Source organism: Leptonychotes weddellii, chromosome 4 (genome assembly GCF_054177405.1).
Source record: "Leptonychotes weddellii isolate Sample4059 chromosome 4, ASM5417740v2, whole genome shotgun sequence".
In the NCBI taxonomy this organism is placed as follows: domain Eukaryota; kingdom Metazoa; phylum Chordata; class Mammalia; order Carnivora; family Phocidae; genus Leptonychotes; species Leptonychotes weddellii.
Window position 1 is genome coordinate 153591195 of NC_138372.1, and position 20622 is coordinate 153611816.

The window sequence follows — 20622 nt, forward strand, 5'->3', positions numbered from 1 at the left end:
GTGGAGTTTAAAGTATGGAGGAGAATGTGTATGCATGTTGAAATCAACCAGCCCTGGTTCACCCAATTTTGTTGGTTTTCTTATTTTTAACAGCTGCAGCTTCAGCCTGCAAAGGAAGGGCCAGCTAGGAGCCGACCTCATGGCTAGTTTGGTCCAGGTAGCTGAGCTCAGGCCTGTTCTCCGGGAATAGAACTAGCGAGTGTCTGCACATTTGGTGATGCCCAGATTCTGGGAGGTAGGGGTGGTGAAATGCATCTGGGAACACAGAGCTGTTAGAAACACTTCACACTCATCATGGTGGTGATCACCAAAACAAACAAACAAATAATAAATCACAGTGTTTGTGAGGATGTAGAGAAACTGGAACCCTTGTGCCTTGCTGGTGGGAATGGTGTGGCTACTGTGAAAAATGGTATGGGGGGAGGGGTCCTCAAACAATTAAACATATAGTTACCAGATGATCCAGCAATTCCACTTCTGGGTATGTACCCAAAGGAATTGAAATCAGGGACTTGAACAGGTATTTGTGCACCCATACTCGTTGCATTATTTACAATAAACAAAAGGTCAAAGTAGCCAATGACCATCGACGGATGAATGGATAAATAAAATGTGGTGTTTACATACAATGGAATATTATTTAGCTTTAAAAAGGAAGAAAATTCTGACACATGCTATGATACGGATGACAACATTATGCTAGTTAAGTAGCATCAGTCACGAATGAACAAATGTCATATGATTCCACTTATGCGAGGTCCCTAGAGGACTCAACTTCATAAAGACAAAGAGTAGGTTGCCAGAGACTGGGGGAAGGAGGAACGGGGAGTTATTATTTAGTGGGTATAGAGTTTCAGTTGGGAAGATGAAAAAGTTCTTGAGATGGATGGTGGCGATGATTACATAATCATGTGACTGTATTTAATGTTACTGAACTATACCCTAAAAATAGCTAAAATGGTAAAAATTTATGTTTATTGACCACAATTAAAAATAGATAAAATAAATTAAAAATTTAAAAAATCACTAAAAAAAGGGCTGGCCAGAGATGTGCAGGAAGCAGTCAGGATTCTTAAAGTACCCGCAAGCAGGAGAAAGACAAAGCAAGGTGCTATCCGTACTTTTAGGGCCAGGTGTTGATCAGAGGAATTGAAGAGACAGTGAAGTAAGTCTGCAGATGCTGATGAGAATGATGAAAGCAGCAAACATAGGGCATGATTGATGCCTATTGTATACTAAGCTCTTCACATGTGTTGTCTCATTAAAGCCTCATTCTAAACTAATGAGATAAGTACTGTTGTTCTCCCTTTGGCAGATAAGGAGATCCAGGCTAGAGAGGTGAACCAAGTTACTTACCTTCACAGCCAGAAAGTATGAGGACCATTTCCAACCCTGGTTTCCAGCTTCAGAGCCTATGATCTTAACTGTTTTTCAGTCTGCGTGTTCTACTTCGCAGTTTCTGTTGCTTCAAGCCAGGGTGGTAGCAGAAACGAAGACCACTAAATGATAGTAAACCATACACAGCTTAACAGACTTTTAAATGGATGTGAAGAAAGTCTTTGGGTCTGGTTTGGGAAATTGTATTCTCCTTCCTGTTCCTTGGCAATGCCATCCCCCTATAATTTATGGCAGTAATAGTCAAGCTTTGTTAACATGCAGAATGGGCAACAGGCCAGCTATGTTTGTGAGAAGCCATCAGCCCTAGCTTATTGTCTGCAGATTTCTAGCTCTAGGTGTTACTTAGAAATGATTTTAAGGTAAACGCATTGCTGCTTCAACAGTACTGGATTCACGGATGCTGGAGGTTGACAGTGCTGGTTATTTCTGCCATGTTTCCCAGATCCCGTGTAATTTCAGGGCTGTGGACCAAGTCTCTGTAACATTCACCTTGCCAATCAATCTCTGTTGCTCCTTTTCAACTTGGTAAAATGAAAAAGCGATTTAAGATTTCTGGAGTTGGGGAAGCAGGGGTCAGAGTTCTTGGCCTGCCTCTTACTGAAACATTCAACCTTTCTGACCCTGTTTTTTCCATCTATAAAATTGGAAGAAAATGTATAATTCACAGATTTGTTGTGAGGACTGAGGTAAAGCTCAGCAGAGCCTCATCTAAGGCAGGATGTGTTGTATTTCTAATCTGTAAGGAAAAATGCATATAGTCAAAAGTATCCTTGCGTTACCCAGATTGCATAAAAAAACACGTGCCTTTCTACACCAAAGTTATATTCAGCATGGTGAGACTCCCAGCCTGGACATGGGACATTTCTGTTCTCCAGATCCATCCCCTCTGGTTCCCAGCCCTCTGTGTGCCCCAGGAGGCTGACCTACATGGACTGAGGTCATCACCAGACTCCATGGCCATTGCCTCAGTCTGTGAGAGGCATGAGCAGGAAGTAAGTGGGAGCGAGGACAGTGAGGTCAGGGTAATATTTCTCTGTTCCCTCCCCAGTATTGAAGGCCTCAGTTTCTATCGGGCAGCCCTCTCCTTCCCCACATCTCTTTTAGGCTTTGGAAACTTCCCTCCCTCCAGAATCCTCAGGCATATAGAGTTGTTAATGATCACTGCAGTCTGCTAGTCTGGGAGCTTTACTTGGTCATTGCCTTTAACCCTGCCCATAGCATCAGTAGCTCTTTTATTATGAACTACCTTTTAGCAGCTCATTTGCACATCCATGTTGTTTCCTGCTGGGACCCCGATTGATAAAGCCCATGAGACCCACCTGGGCACTGAAACGTGTTATCATGTAGCTCCTTGAGTGGGCAGGCAGGCAGAATTGCCCACACTCTGTCCATAGAAAATTCACTTGCTCTTTCCGTTTTCTCTGAGCATGTGCCATGCATGATGTGATGGTTGGAATTGGCACAGGGTTCTCTCAGTCACCACTGTTGCGCAAGTATGGTGTGTGGTTGGATTGAAGCGGCTTATTTTGGCTCCCTTTCTGCCCCTCTTTCACCCTGGGTTCTAGCCCAGCAACTACAGCAGCCATCTCTCCAAGTGACTGGGTCTCATTCTCTCCTGCTGGACCAGAAGCCCATTGATGTCATGGACCTTGGTCATTCTTATTTAGGAAAGAAGTCAATGGTTAGCCCCTTTCTCTTTTTCCTAACCTGTGGCATGTTCAAATTTGAGTAAAACCAGGAGTGGATATTTGATCATCTAAGATCACTCTATTTGTATTTACTCATTCTAGGGTCTTAGTGTAGACATTCAAAGAATAAGAATAGTAAACATAGCCATCATTTACAGAACACTTTCTGCTCTAGGCACCATCCTAAGTATTTTTCACACATTATTTCACTTAATTCTTCCTACACCTCTTAAGAGGGAGAGAGTTTCACCATGAATTTCCAGGTAAGGCAAGTGACTTTGAGATGGGCCAAGGAACATGCTTTAAACCTTCAGTTGCTAAAGAGTGATCCTGCAAAAATTGCTCATAGTGCATGCTCTTCACTTTCCCACAGTTGGCATTAAAAATTAAAAATTTAAATTTGAGTGAACCTGTAGAAATTAAATATCATCTCTAATATGCTTTGAATACAATGACCCTCGCTTACATCTGGAAGAGATCAAGAACTCAGAGTCCTTTCTATTTGTTTTTAAATGTTGAAGTTCTAGAGTGAATGGATCAAGGGCATGAGGAGGCTATGCTAGGCATTCTGCCGCAAAGGGGAAAAAGAACACACACAGAGTAGAAGAGCGGACAGGACCTTCTGAGAGAAGAGGCACATTTTGGAGCAAAGTAGAAGTAGATGTTTTAGGAGTGATACCAGAGGAAGGCGTGGCTGGGAGTTTTTAAGGAAGGAGAGTATTCTTACATTAGAGGCTTTGTATGGAAGCTCCCCTGGGTAGGTGGCTTTGTCTTTAAATGTCAAGATGAATCCAAGAGGTGTAGTTGCTGTATTGTTTATCTTGCTTTATTTGCTAAATGAAAACATCCCTACTTAATTACCATCTCTTCACACAGAGCTGGGGAGTGTAAGCAAAGACATTGTTCCACCAAATGAAAAGAGCACCAAATTGACAGAAAGCATTTATTAATTTCAGAACTTCTAACAAAAGAGTCTTTCAGACCAGAATGAAAGGCAATCCAGATTTTTAACTTTATCAAATTTAAATTTGTAGTCAAAGTTTAAAGTTTAACTACAAAGTTAAATTTATTGAACTATAATATACATAAAGTACATATTATTCTAAGTGTGCAGCTCAGTAAATTTTCACAAATTTAACACACTTATGAACCCACCATCACCCAAATAGTATTTTTTTTAAATTCTCCTCTGTAGTCTACCATAATTTAATATTCTAAACAAAATTGACGTTAGCATCAGTGTTAGCGTTCATTAGAATATAAAATATCTTTTTAAGTAATTAAACTTCTTTGGCTTTTATGTGTTTCATCTGTCACCTGAATGCCACTACCTCTCCCCTGATGCCTGGAATTGGTTCTTCTGGTTAGTCTGAACTTTTGTACAACCTGATGAGGATTGACAAGAGTTGACAAGGGTCTATTCTCAGGGGTGTGCGTATGTACCTCTGTGTTATCATTTGCTCACTGCTACTTTGTGACAGGTGATATTCTAGACACTTTTATAGATTAGCTATAGTTTTTACAACCCCATTGAGGTAAGCATTATTATCTTTATTACATACAATAAGAAATCCAGGATCATAGAGCCAAACCACAGCTTGGAAATCATAGTACAGAGATTGAAACCCAGGACTGCTTCTCATTGCCCCTCTCTCTCGAACCGTTTGTGCTAATAGGCAAGAGCAGAGGAGAAGGTAATCAACCAGATCACTCCTAGTTTCCTTGCTTCCCTTTCATATCCGTATACTTCTAACTCTATTGTGGCATTTATCTGTCTTGCCCATTGGTTTTTAATGTTTGCTTTTCCACTGGATTGTAAACAATTAAGCTCAAGGGCCATGTCTTCATTTCTGCATCTCCTGGGATATAGAAGATGCTCAATAAATATTTATTGAATTAATGAATGAATATGATTTTTAACAGCTTTATTGAGATGTAATTCATATACTATATAACTGACCCATTATATTATACATGTTAATGGTTTTTAGTATATTCACAGATATGTGGAATCATTACCACAATTGTAGAACATTCTCATCACCTCAAAAAGAAGCTCCGTTAACTCTTATCTGTCACTTCCCTATTCTTTCATCTATCCCTAAGCAACCACTAATTTACTTTCTGTCCCTATAGCTTTTTCTGCTCTGAACATCTCATATGAATGAAATGATAAAATGCATGGTCTTTTGTGCCTGGCTTCTTTCATTTATTATGTTTTCAAGGTTCATCCATTTGTAGCTTGTATCAGTACTTCTTTCATTGTGTAGCCAAATACTATTCCATTGTATGGATAGATAAGATTTTCAGTTTCATCAGTGGATGGGTATTTGGGTTGTTCTACCTTTTGACAATAATGAATAGTGTTGCTATGAACATTTGTGTACTAGTTTTTCTGTGCACATATGTTTTCATTTCTTTTGGACATATAGTGAGGAGCAGAATGGCTGGATTGTGCAGTGGTTTGAGGAACTGAGAGATTGTTTTCTGAAGTGGCTGCACTGTTTTACATCCCCACCAATAGTGTGTGAGGCATCCAATTTCCTCACATCCTTGCAAACAACTTGTTAATATCTGACTTTTTTATTCTAGCCAACTAGGGGGTGTGAAGTGATAGCTCATTGTGGTTGGTTTTGATTTGTGGTTCCTGATGACCAATGATGCCTATCATCTTTCTATGTGCTTATTGACCATTTGTATATCTTCTCTGGCCTATTGAGATCATTAGTCCACTTTGAAATTGGGTTATTTGTCTTTATTATTGAGCTTTAAGTGTTCTTTATGTATTCTGGATACAAATGCATTGTCAGATATATGCTTTGCAAATATTTTCTCCCATTCTGTGAGCTGTCTTTTCACATTCTTGCCAGTGCCTTTGAAGTGTAAGAGTTATAAATGTTGATCTAGTCCAATTTGTTTTTTCTTTTGTCACTGGTGCTTTTGGTGTCCTATCTAAGAATCCTTGGCCAATCCAAAGTCTTGAAAATTTACCCTTATGTTTTCTTGTAAAAATTTTATGGTTTTAGCCCTTACACTTAGGTCTTTAATATATTTTGAGTTAGTTTTTTGCATAGGGTGTGAGGTAAGGGTCCAACTTCATTTTTTTTTTTTTTTGCATGTGGCTCTCTAATCATCTCAGCACAATTTGTTAAAAAAAAAAAATTCTTCCCATTGGGTGGCCTTGGAACCCTTGTTAAAAATCAGTTGACCACAGATGTATCAATGATTTTAACAGTGATTTTAAATCTGTTTTAAGAGTGGAGTCTTATGATCGTACAACATAAAATCTTGGTTGGGAAAAGAGACCAGAGCCTGTTTCCCTTCCTCTTTCACACCACCTCCACAAAAGTACAGTACAAAGTGGTCCCATGAACATGCACCATAGTAGCACCTACTTGTCATTGTGTTCAGTTTTTTAACTGTATCAGTTCATTGTGTTCACTTTCTTACCTTTTAAAGTATATGTATTTTCCCTAGTTGGTATTGTCCTCAGTTTGTCTTCATGGCTTCATCTTACCTCTCCTAAGCTTCTTTCTTTACCTCTATTCTTTCTTTGTTTTTGACCTCAAATGCTTCTGTTTTCTAATAATTATGGAAGCATTCAGTACAAATAGTAACCATTCCCTTAAAAGGAGACTTAAAATTTGTTTTAGAATCCAGCTTCCCTGGACAGTTGTTGGAAAAGGCTAACAGGTTGGAATTGTTTTGAAGACATTGTAAAAATGCTCAGCTTCTCATCTTCTTGTGTAATTTTCCAGTTATGAAACCATAGCTGCATGTGGCCCTCTTAGGGCAGCTGTAGCCTTGCGGTTGTACTCGGCTTCTGTCTAAAGCTGGTTCAAGTTCTGTAAATATTTACTACAACAACACTAAAAACCATGGGCAGTGGGAAAATTACAACTTAGGTTCCAAAATATCAGTCTCCTCAAGCATAAAACCAGCACTAAAAATTCTAGTTTTTCTTCCAGCAGATTTAAAATAACAAGCAAGAAGGAATTTCACCTTTCAAAGACAAATCACCCTCTCTATTCCTGTTGCTTGTGATATTCTTAGTTTTTCCTCAGTTGATTATCAAATATTTGTTGAGCACTTCATGTATACGCCTTCCCTAAGCTCAGTTTTTTTGTTTTTTGTTTTTTTTTTTTAAGAAATAAGAACATTTAAGGCATGGTGTCTATCTTTCAGAAGCTTCTAGCTTAGCTGGAGTGCATTAAAAATTGAATGGATATATAAACCATGCACTGATTTTAAGTTCAAAACAGAGAGAGAGCTGTCTGGATTGCACTTTAGTTGGGATAGTTTCAAAGAGGAGTTAGTACTTAATCCAGCCCTTTAAAGCCGAGGCCCACTGTGTCATTTAGCACCTACTGCAAATGAGAACCAGGTAACTTTTTGCCCTTTCCTTCCGGCTATTGCAGTCATTTCCACACAGGACTGCTCATGAGGAATTAGGGCTGGACTTTAGCCCTCCTTTTTACCTGAAGCCAGGTTTCCTTGTACAGTGAACAACCTATATCACTGTACAGTGAGCCCCCTCCCCTTTGGAAGGTAGTTTGGATTTCTTCAAGAAAGAAAGGAGAAGAGATGTGAGGGAACAGCATGAGTAAGGAATGAAGATGAAAATGAGGATGTTCAATTCAGTGTATAATATGAAGACGAAAGCAGGAGTGAAAGCAGATAAAAGATATTTGCTGGCAAAGAATGTAAAATGCTGTTTTTCCTTTCTTCTCACCCTTTCCAGTATGTACTATTTTTACTCACAAATATTAAATGAATAGTTTTCTGATTACTTGTTCCAAGTCTAATTATTATGAAAATTATGTTAATTTATCTGTGTAACATCTGTTCTATAGATAATAGCATAGTACTTAAAAATACCAATGCTCATGTAAGCATTTCTACCTAATTAATCCTTTCTTTCTAATCACAGAAGTCAATGTTATACATTCAAACTGTAAGTTGGGAGCATACATGTAAATATATAATTTATACATTGGGAGCTACTTTATTGTATTGGGTATTAATATAAGCATTTTGTCAGGAACAAGTCATCCAGTTAAATATAAACTTAACCCTGGGGCACCTAGGTGGCTCAGTCAGTTGAGCATCCAACTCTTGATCTTGGCTCAGGTCATAATCTCCGGGTCATGAGATCAAGCCCCGCATGGGGCTCTGCACTGAGCTTGGAGCCTGCTTAATATTCTCTCTCTCCCTCTGTCCCTCCCCCTGCCCCTCTTCTCCTGTGCATGTGTGTGTACATGCTCTCTCTTTCTAAAAAAAAAAAAAAAAAACCAACAAAACAAAACTTAACCTTAATATAACTTCTTTATTGATTGATAGCATTTTTCCCCAGTTACAAAAACAGTACTTTCTCTCTGGGGAATAATTTGAGTAATAGAGTATTCCATTAAAAAGAAAAGAAAAATCATTCACAAACTACCCCCAGGAGTAAGAAATTCTTTTAATATTTGGGTGAATGAATTTTTAATTTTTAATGGTTATCATGTATATAAAGTTACATATTTTGCCTTTCAAAATGATTTATCATTATGCTAACACAGGACTTTTTAAAAAGCTATCTTTCTTGGGTGCCTGGGTGGCTCAGTTGGTTAAGCGACTGCCTTCAGCTCAGGTCATGATCCTGGAGTCCCGGGATCGAGTCCCACGTCAGGCTCCCTGCTCGGCGGGGGTCTGCTTCTCCCTCTGATCCTCTTCCCTCTCGTGCTCTCTGTCTCTCATTCTCTCTCTCTCAAATAAATAAATAAAATCTTTAAAAAATAAAAAGCTATCTTTCTAAATCCTAAAGCACCTTTTTGGCCACATAGCCCATGGGTCATTGTGACTCTCCCTAGCTTGTGCCCTTGAATACCATTTACCTATGTTCTCATGTTATATAGGGCCTTCTCAGCTATTTTGAATTTTTTTTTTTCAGTGCACAAGGAGATCGCTATCAGCTTACTTCTATTTCTGTTCTGGCCCCTAAATGTAGCAGTTCCTTCTATTGTAATGCTGCCTTCCCCTTAGATTAAAGTGAGTCTGGGAAATCTGATTCAGATATATATCCAGGAAAGGTTGAAATCGACTCACATGCACAATCAAAATCTTTTGCGTTCATGCTTACAGGAGGCAAGGATTGTTAATGCCTAGCACCATATTTGGCATGTGGCTTTATGTCATGATTATAGGCCAGAGCAGGACAATTTTGACTAAAACTGAATTTGTTCTATAAAATATGAGAGTTTCTGAGCATCGTATACACTTCCGATTACTAATTAAAATAGAGTTGTTATTCTTCTCTGGAGAACCGCACACAGAATCTTAATTCATCTTGCCACAGAGGGTTTTGATTTGATCAAATAATGGCTCCATCTAGAAAACTTTTATCATCATCACCACCAACATCATCATCATCATCATCATCACCACCAACATCATCTTCATCATCATCTTCATCATCGTCATCATCACCATCATCGTCATCATCACCACCAACATCATCATCATCATCATCATCATCATCATCATAGCTAAAATGTATCCAGTGTTTCAGGGGCAGCTGGCACTGACTGAAGCATTTCATGCATTATCCCGCTCCCGCTGCAGAGCTCCCCAAATAGTCACCCTTATAATCCCCAGTGTACACCTAGGGAAGCAGGGTCATGCAGTTAACACATATGCAGAGTTAGGATTTAAAGCGGGATTTGTCTTGAATCCCATGTTTTTAAAACTACCCTATAAGTAAAGTAAAAAATATTAAATAAATGAGGAAGAGAAAACACACAACTGTAAATGAGCTATAACTATTGAAATTGGCCTTTCAGTTGGTTAATGAAAATAAATCAGTGTGGTACCTGCTCTCCCAGATGGTTCCAAATATTCCCACCTCTTCCTATGCACGCATGTTGCTCTTTCCACGAAGAGGTGGTGCATGTATCCCCTCCCGTTGAGTCTGGTCTGAGTTTGATGGCTTTAATAAAGGCAATTCAGGGCAATTGACATTCTGTGACTTCAGAGCCTAGCAGTTAAGAAGGCCTGGCTGGGTTGATTGGTTTTTGATGAGTGCCAAGATAATTCAATGGAGAGTGAATCATCTTTCAACAAATGGGGACGGAACAACGGGATAGCCACGTGCAAAAGAATGAAGGTGGGCCCCAACCCTATGCCTTACAGAAAAATGAGCTCAAAATGGATTATGGAACTAGATGTAAGGACTAAAACTGTAAAACTCTTAGAAGAAGACATAGCAGCAAATACATTTTCCTGGGCTTGGGCCAGGCAGTGGTTTCTTAGCTGTGACACTAAACACACAAAGAACAAAACGAGAAAAATGGAGAATTTAGACCACTTCAAAAAAAATTTTTTTTTTTAAAGATTTTATTTATTTATTTGAGACAGAGAGAATGAGAGACAGAGAGCATGAGAGGGAGGAGGGTCAGAGGGAGAAGCAGACTCCCTGCCGAGCAAGGAGCCCGATGTGGGACTCGATCCCGGGACTCCAGGATCATGACCTGAGCCGAAGGCAGTCGCTTAACCGGCTGAGCCACCCAGGCGCCCCATAGACCACTTCAAAATTTAAAACTTTGGGGTTACAAGCAATATCATGAAGAAAATGAAAAGACAACCCACAGAATGGGCAAAAATATTGGCAAATCATATGTCTGATAATGGACTTGCATCCTGCATGTAAAAAGGACATTTAAAATTCAAAAATAAAAAGACAAGCAACCTAGTTTTCAAAATGAACTAAGGTTCTGAATAGACATTTTTCCAAAGAATATGTACAAATGGACAATAAGCACATCAAAATATGCTTAATATTATTAATCATCAGGGAAATGGAAATGAAAACCACAGTGAGATACCACTTTACACCCACTAGGATGGTGCTAAGAAAAACGAATGGATGGTAGCAACTGCTAGCGAGGATATGGAGAAATTGGAACCCTCACACTTTACTGGTGGGAATGAAAATGGTTCAACCACTATGAAAATAGTCCAGCAGTTTCCCAGAAGGTTAAACAGAGTTACCATGTGATCCAGCAATTCTACTCTTAGGTGTATATGAAGACATGTCTACACAAAGTTGTATATGAATATTCATAGCAGCATTATTCATAAGAACCAACAATGGAAACAACCCAAATGTCCATCAACTGATGAATGGATAAACAAAAAGGTAGTATATCCATACAATGGAATATTATTTGGTCATACTAACTGTGAAAGGAATAGAAGACTAATACATGCTCCAGAATGGATGAACTTTGAAAACATTATGCTAAATGAAAGAAACCAGTCACAAAGGACCACATGTTATATGATTCTATTTCTATGAACCGTCTAGAGCAAGCAAATTTGTAGACGCAGAACACACATTAGTGTTTGCCTAGGGATGGGGCAGTGGGGAAGTGGGGAATGATTGTAATGGGGTTTCCTTTTGGGGTGATGGAAATGTTCTAACATGAATTGGAATGATGGTTGTGTACTCTGTGTATAAATGCTGTTGAATTGTACATGTTAAATGGGTTAATTGTATGGTAAGTAGATTAGGTTTCAATAACAACCATAAACAAGTTCTGGTAGCATCTGCCTCCTCCCTCTCGAGCTCTGCATCTCAACATCCAGCCTGCCTCACTGTACAGAAAGGCTATGTTGACTCAGGAGCATGGCAGCACCAGACACCTAGCCCTAGCCACCGTCTGCCTGCAAACACATGATGGACCCCTAGCAAGAGTGATAGAGGAACTGCCCACTTGAGCCCCAGGCAACCCAAGAGTACTTAGATATAATGAACTGGTGGTTGTTTAAAAGCCACCAACCTTGAGGATAGCTTGTTACATAGCAAAACATAATTGGAACAAGTAGTAAGTCTTGCCTTAACACTATGACCACATATTAGTACCAAAATCAAATCCCACGAAAGTCTTTATCTTAGAGAAGAAACTGTATAGGGACATTATTTGATTTTAAGAAGAAATGAAACAAGGAAGAACTAAGGCTGGCGGGGACATGTTTTAAATGGCAAGCTGAATCAGTGCAGGAGGGCCTGCCAAGTGGTCTCTTTCCTAAAGCTCACATTGGCAATAGCAGCTTACCAGCCACTTGTCCAGAGGCCACCAGCAACTTAGCAGGAGCTCTAGAGGTCTGGCAGGTCATGTTTCTGGTTACAAGAGGTGACACAAGTAAACCCTCTCCACTTGTCCTCCCCACACCTGAAAGGAAAATCGCTGAGCTAGAAGGGATGGAGTGTAATAAAGAGAGATAAAAGCCTGGTGGGTCCATCTGTGTCTTAAATGGAGACTATCAACCGGGCAGGAATTCTAGATTCCCAATCCTGTGCCCAGCCATGACTTTCATATAATAGGACCCTGAAGATTCTGCTGGGAAGACTGGAGGGAGTGCAGAGGAGTTTCTGTTGTCATTTCATAGCTGTTGGGCACAAATCCATCCTGCCCTGGGATAGACACCATGATTTATTAAGTAGTGTAAACACTTTGTATATACGTCTTTTATACTGTAAAGCTGTTTTATTCACACTCATAGATGATTTTCACAATCATGGGTGAAAATAGGATTATACCCTGGAGAAAAAGGAGGCTGAAACAAAGAAAAGTGGCTTGTTTTATATCTTACAGCTAAGTGATCTATTCTGAATAAACTTAAGTCTTCAAATTACTAGCCCAGCGTCCTTTCCACAACAGAACTGGGCTCTAAGTCTGAAAGCACTGAAAATGCACATCCTGTGAATGGACATTCAGGTATGGAGGTTCATTTACCCCAAATGAAATGATTTATAAATATGTATAATGTCCTTCTTTGCATGACCTTGAGCAAGTTTCCTACCCGCAACATTGAATGCTATCATTCAATTTTTTTTTCATATGGATGAGAATTACATTTTGGAAATTCAGATATAATTGACACATAATATGTTAGTGACATTTTTCTCATGTGGATGAAGAGGGGGTTGGATTACAGTGATCTCTAAGGTTTTTTCCTGCTCTAGAATGAAACGGTACAACTTGTGGTGCATATTATTGTTAGTTTGAAAAGAAATGAGGGTTTTTAAAAGAAAGAAACTTTCACGCAGAATACAGGAACTTATCAGGAATTGTTTTAAACAAGGAAGATGACACAATGATTTTGGCATTTTATGGGGTTTCATTTTCCATTGAACCAAGTTGTGTGCAAACATGGGCCCTACCCTATTGGAGCTTATGATTGAGTAGAGGAGGTAGTCTTTAATCTGATAATCACACAGACTGTACGGGGAGCAATGAGATGGCCTAATGGAGACCTGAGGATAGCTGAGATAACAAAGGATGAGGAGTCAAGGAGGTTTAAGGAATAGAATAGTGGAAAGGTGGGGGAGACCATTCCAGCTGCAGGAATGACATATTCAAAGGCCCTGTGGCAGATGAGGTATGCTATGTTTGAGGAGCTATAAGAAGACCATCTCTGAAGCACAATGAGGTCAGAGGTGAAAATGATCCTAACGGGGTAAAGGGAAAGATCATGCATGCATTAGAGGCCATATAAAGGATGTCAGTCTTTAGCCTAAAAGCAATCAGAAACCACTGAAGTATCTTCAACAGGAGGAAGATATTATCAGGTTTGAGTTTGAAAAAGGTAAATTTAATTGCTATGTCTGGACTTAGATGCTTGAGGTTGGGTTGAGAACAAGAGTGGGTACATAGTGAAGTCTAAGGAAGAAACCATTGTTATTGGGTTAAAGGTATTGGTATTATGGGTTAAGGTAGTGCAGCATTGGAGATGGGAAGGCCTGGACATATATGAGTATGATTTGGGACATAAAATTCACAATTCCTATGACTGCCTGGACAGGGGGGATGAGGAAGTTGGAGGCATAAAGGATGCTGTCTTGTTTTCTGGCAGGATGATGGAAGCACTCACTGGCACAGGACTAGGTTTGGGGGAAGAACCTGAGTTCAGGTCTGGGTTTGTTGATTTTGAGGTGTCTTTGAGATATCCATATGGATACAAAGGCCGGGAGTTGGGAATATAAGCCTGATCCAGGGACATAAATTTGGGGATCTTTGGGGCATGGATGGCAGTTGAAGCTAAGGGAATGAAAGAACTTCCCTGAGAGACTAAGCAATGAGAAAAGAGGTATCTGGGGAACCGAATCTCAAGAGATTCCAGCCTTTAAAGTCCAGGGAGACAAGGAGGAGCCAACACAAAGGTAACTGAGAAGGAGGTAGGAACAGAGGGATAGGAGGGAAACCAGGACAGGGTAATGCCCCTCTGGGTGAGGAAAATGGTCAGTCGCATCTAATGCTGTTAACATCAACCAAAATGGGGATCCACAAAATGCCCATCATATATGGATGCAAGGGAGAGTACTCCAGCCCCAGCAGGAGTTTATTCGGAGGTGTGGTAAGGACAGAAGCGAGGGCAGTTGGAGAATGCTGGAGAAGGAGGCGTGAGAAACAAGCTCTGTGGGGACGGGGGTGTTGTGAAGGAGTGGCTTACGTCAGTTCAGGCTGCAAATGCCACAGACTGGGTAGCTTAAACAATCAACTCTTATTTCTCACAGCTGGGAGGCAGGGAAGTCCAAGATCTAGGCGCCACACAGATCTGGTGTCTTGTGAGAGCCCTCTCCTTGGTTTGCAGACAGTCTTCTCCTTATATCCTCCTCAAGAAAGAAAGGGGAAGCAAGTTCTCTGTCTCTTCTTGCAAGGGCAGTAATCCCATCGTGGGGGCCCCACCCTCATGAAATAACCACCTCCCAAAGGTCCCAGGTCCTGAGATACCATCACACTGGGCATTAGCATTTCAGTATATGAATTTTGAGGGGACACAAGCATTCAATCCATAGCAGTCATCTTGTTAGCCCAATGGTTTGTGAAACTGAGTGACTCCTTTAGGAAAGAAAACTATCCTTTTTAGAAAGGTGGGGTGGGGCTGGGTCAATAAATTGTCCTTCTCAAGGTGGCGAAACTGAATGCAGTCTGCTAATGCGGGTTTTGGATTACATTTCCAGGTTTGTTTGTTTTTTCTTTCCTTTCCTTTCTTTTTCTTTTCCTTTTTCTTTTCTCTTCTTTTTTTAAGTAATCCCTACACCCAACGTGGGGCTTGATCTTATAACCCCAAGATCAAGAGTTGCATGCTCTATTGACTGAGCCAGCCAGGCACCCCACCAGTTTTTTTTTTTTCTTAATTACCAGGAGAAAATGCATTTTGTTCACTCCTGAAGCAGGTCCTTCTGTTAGAAATTACATTTGTAACAGCACATGACGGCCACATCTGTCTGTCTAACAACTTTGCCGTGAGACTTCGCAGAAACCTGTGATGTAGGATTTCAAAGGAGCTATTTTCCCTCTATGGAGGTTTATGTTTCTTCTCTTCCTTCCTCCCAGGCTGATGAGCCCTGAAAACACACTGCTGCAAGCCAGGGAGGAGGAAGGGGTCAAGTACGAGCGCACCTTCATGGCGTCTGAATTCCTGGACTGGCTAGTCCAGGAGGGAGAGGCCACCACGCGGAAGGAGGCAGAGCAGCTGTGCCACCGGCTTATGGAACACGGCATCATACAGCACGGTGAGTGCGTGGAGCAGCGGCTGCCGACATAACGAGCAGTCCTAAACTCTGGTGGCTTACAACCACAAGCATTTATTTCTCACTCATGGGTCTGTAGGTCAGTTGAGCCTCTGCATGGGCTTGGGCTCAGCTTGGCCTGTCTCCAAACTGGGCTCAGGTTCAGCTGGGCTGGCCGTGCATTCTCATGCTGGGACCCAGGCTATAAAGGAAGATCTACTCTGGGATATAGTGTTTTTGTAGATGAGGGCAGAAGTTAACGAGGGCAGGCAGATCCATATAGTGTCTCCAAAAACTTCTGTTCAGATGCAATTTACCATCCTCAACACCCATGTCCAGTTGGCTACAGCAAGTCACCTGGTCCAGTCCTGATGGGAATTAGATGCTCCTCACAAAGTTGGTTACAAGGGGAGGATGAACATTTGCTGAACCATGGTGCAAGCTGCCACAATGAAGAGCTCATCCAATAGGCCTCATAAGAGTTTGACTTTCCTTTTAGGGCTGACTCATAATGATGGTGGCATAAACTATTGGTTGAGAATGATATTAGTTATCTATTGCTGCATCAGAAATTACCCCAGACATTAAAGGTATAAAACAATAATAAATGTTTATCACCTCCCACAGTTTCTGTGGGTCAGGAAGTTGGGAGAGGCTTAGCTGGGTGGTTCTGGGGTGGGGTCTCTTTGTGAGATTGCAAAGATGTCAGTCGAGGGCTACTGTCGTCGGAAGGCCTGACCGGCCACAGGATTGGCCTCCACAATGGCTCACTTGTATGCCTCACGGGTTGGTGCTGGATGTTGGCAGAAAGCTTCAGTCCATTGCAGTCTGGACTTCTTCATAAGGCTGCTTGAGAATTCTTAGGACATGGCAACCTGGCTTCTTGCGGAAGGAGAATCTAAGAGAATGCAAGACAGAAACTATAATGTCTTCTAAGTGAGCCCTGGAAATCACACACTGTCATTTCCTCAGTACTCCACTGGTGACCAGGTCGGCCCTATTCGGTGTGAGAGAGGACGATACAAGGGTGTGAATACCAGGAGGCAAAGATCACCGGAGCCATCCTAGAGGCTGGCTATCACAAGAACGTAGGCTCTGGAATCCCAACTCCCAGTTATAGCTACTTGCCTTCTCTCATCTATAAAATGGGAATATCTACACAGGTGGTTGTAGGAATAGATGTGGTAGATATAAAGCACTCAGTTCAATGCCCTGATCTTAATAAGTGCTCAATTTCTTTTTTTTTTTTTAAGATTTTATTTATTTGAGAGAGAGAGAATGAGAGACAGAGAGCATGAGAGGGAGGAGGGTCAGAGGGAGAAGCAGACTCCCTGCTGAGCGGGGAGCCCGATGTGGGACTCGATCCTAGGACTCCAGGATCATGACCTGAGCCAAAGGCAGTCGCTTAACCAACTGAGCCACCCAGGCACCCAATAAGTGCTCAATTTCTTAACATAGCTGCAAGATATATGTTCTGAACAGTGAGGACAGGGCTGAGAACCAGGTAAGCATATCAACCTAAAAGTCAATAGGAAAGGTAATACTTGAGTCATTCTTTTTTTTTTTTAATTTTTATTTATTTATTTGTCAGAGAGAGAGAGCGTGCACAAGCAGGGGAAGTGGCAGGCAGAAAGAAAAGCAGGCTCCTTCCTGAGCAGGGACCCCAGTGTGGGACTCGATCCCAGGACCCAGGGATCATGACCTGAGCCGAAGGCAGACGTTTAACCAACTGAGCCACCCAGGCATCCCTACTTGAGTCATTCTTGCTGTGAACTCCCGTACCCCTACTTCTGTACAGGCCTTGGATTTCTATCCCAAGGTTAGGAAGATAATAATGGAATTAAAGAGATGAAAGGCACTTTCAGAATTATTTGGAGCAGTGTTTTACAGCTACAGATTGCAACCCTTTAGTGGGCTGTGAAATCAGTTTAGAGAGCCATTCCCAGCATGACTACTACACAAAGTACGGTCTAGGGACTGTACGGTGTCACCATGGGAGCATGATAGAAACAGAATCTCTGATCCTACCAAGTCCTGCTGAATCTAATCTACATTTTAGCATGACCCCCAAGTGGTTTGAAGGCACATTAAAAGTTTGAGATGCCCTGGACTGGAGGATTTAAATAGGATAGAAAATATCAGAGCATAGTTTACATAGTAAGGTTAAGTATTGTTTTGTAAACTTTGATATCAGTGAGATAATTATATAAACATATGGACATATTCTTGTGTGTATTGACTTGCCACATACAAATTGTTACTGTGTGCTGGGGTCAAGTATTTTGAAACCCATTGACCCAGAGGCATTGACCAGAGAGGCACTCAAGCCACTGAGTATATTCCAGGGTGGTTTCTCCTATGTGACCTTGCCATGATTAAACTCACAGCCGTTTATTCATGGCCTCATATGTCTGCTACTGTGCTAAGCTCACTGAGGGTGGGAAGCTGGGTAGAAAGTAGGGTGCCCATATGATCTCTGGCCCTAGACATCTTAGAGTCTTGTTGGGACTCGAATGTGGAATAGAACCAATTAGCGAACAGAAAAAGTACTGTACATTTCATTTATTTATTTTACACCCCGTGGCAGGCACCGTTCTAATGATTTCACAAATATTGACTTATTTAAACCTCTTAAACTCTTTTGAGGCAGATATGCTTTTTGTTATTATTGCTAAATTTATTTTATTGTGGTAAGAACCTCCCATGAGGTCAATCTTCTTAACAAACTTCTAAGTGCCCAATATAGTATTGTTGACTATAGGGCAGGTGTTCTTATTCTCATCGTTTTACAGAAAAGGAAACCAAGGCACCAGTAGGCTAAAGATTTTGTCTGAGGCCGCTTGGGTAATAACATCCAAATGGGTATTTGCTAATAAGTGTGAACTCAGAGTTGGTAGGAGTATGGGGCTTTCCACAGTGAAAAATGGTGCATTTGGGTTAGAGTTAGTTCTGTTGTCTTTGCTATAGACAGAAAACTTGGTGATACCAAGTGCCAGAGAAAACCAGCTTCTTGAACTACAGTTTACTGACTAATACTGTAACATCTTCAGAGCAAAGAGAGAGGGTGCCAGGAATTGTTTCCAAATGATTTCCCAGGAGCTAGTAATTATACTTCAACTACATTGTAATTTTGTAATGCTATCAACATAAAACTCCATAAAGTTGTAATGTAAAGGATAAAAGAAGTCATTGCTGAGAGTAAAGATTAACTCCAGAAGTTTGCTTTCCATAGTTTCAGGAGGATTGAATATTCTCTATGTGTAGACATCAGAGTTTCCAAGGGAGTCCCAGTTTCCCAGTCCAGCAATTCATTGCTAGATTACAGGTTCTACGTTTGAGTTATGAAAATATGGCCACCTCGTATGTGTATGTTAGAGCTAATGACAAATACAGTTAGTGTCTTAAGCAAAGCTCTGAATTCTCCAGCTAATAATTAACTTCACAATTTAAATATTAAAGAAAGTCAGACATTAGGTTATCCAGAAAATTTCTGGATAAGTGTGGTTCCCTAGATTGAAACCAGTAGACATAAAAATCAGTCCTGCTATGAAATCCTAAACTAGCTTCATTTATAAATGGTGAATGATGTTCTGTAATCAAGACAGAACTTGGAGATGAATCATTAACGTACAAGCCCATGTATGTAAGTGTGTGTGTGTCTATGTGTATATATACACATGCATGCATATATGTATATATTGATACAAATGTATGTATGTTGACCACATATGTACATATTTATCCAGCTTTTTCATTTATTAAGGTTTACTGTATACCAGGTACTGGGCTAAATACTTTATAGATTTTAATATATTGTATATTTAATGTGTATATGCTTCACATATATGAGATATAATCTTATTAAATTTTCACAGCAATTCTGTGACATTGGTATTATTATTATTATTATTACAGTTTTACAGTGAAGAATTCAGAAGTGCAGAGCCCTTAAGATCTTTTCCCAACGGCGTATAGCTAACCAGTAGCTACAAGGTGTTATGCCTGAAACAGACGTTTTCCTTGGCCCAGGATGTGTGTAACTGGGTGTGGCCGCCTCACACAGTGGAATGAACACTGTCTTGGGAGGGAGACAGACAGGAATTAGGTCCCAGCTCCTCCACCTGCTGAGTGACTATGTCAACATCTCAATTCTTCCATCCCTTAGGTTTTGAGATTTATGAAATTAGAGTCACATTATACACCTTTGAGAGTTATTTACTTACTCTGTGGGGGAGAGCATATGACCTCCCACATGTACTAGAAGGACTCAACATAGAGTTGGACTCAGGGCTAAGATTTATTATGGTGAAAGGACACAGAGAAGGAGCCTCAGGGGCAAAAGATACCTCAGGTGTTGTCTGGAGAAATCCAGGCACAGCTTTCCTGGGTCCTCCCTCCCAGAGCCGCACAGATCTGGCTCCTTCGTCCAGCAGGGCCATGGGATAACGCATGTGCAGTGCTTCTGCTCGGGCGGAGCCCACTTGAGACTCAAGTACAAGGTTTTTGTTGGGGGCTGCTCATGGAGGTGCGCTCTGCCTGCTTGGCCGGCCGCAACTACCCATATTTCAGACTCTCCAAAGAAAAGCACGTGTTCTCCCTAAATCATAGTGTTTGTGCAGACAATCTAGGCAGGTTGGTATAGCAGCATGCAGTGTGCCAGGTAAAGTGGCCTTATCAGTCAGTAACTTGGGGAACTTTCCAAAAGCCAAGTTCCCAGATGCGAGCCACAGGCCAGGCCCCCCAAGTGAGCCCTTTATTATTATTTTTTTTTAAAAGATTATTTATTTATTTGAGACAGAAAGAGAGCACAAGGGGTGGAGAGGGGCAGAGGGAGAGGGAGAAGCAGACTTCCTGCTGAGCAAGGAGTCCGATGCGGGGCTTGCTCCCAGGACCCTGGGATTGTGACCCAAGCCGAAGGCAGACTCATAACCGACTGAGCCACCCAGGTGCCCCCCAGAGAGCCCTTCTGGATCAGGGCTG

At 41.1% G+C, this 20622-nt stretch overlaps 1 protein-coding gene across 2 annotated transcripts in view; it reads left to right on the forward strand.

Annotated features, from left to right (window-relative positions):
- The window catches only part of DEPTOR (DEP domain containing MTOR interacting protein), a 125913-nt gene that overhangs the window by 46401 nt on the left and 58890 nt on the right, over positions 1 to 20622 (forward strand). For both annotated transcript variants that reach the window (XM_081816470.1, XM_081816471.1), the window contains exon 4: positions 15467 to 15645. In XM_081816470.1, the coding sequence (XP_081672596.1) occupies positions 15467 to 15645 (179 nt within the window). The remainder of the gene's footprint in view (positions 1 to 15466; positions 15646 to 20622) is intronic.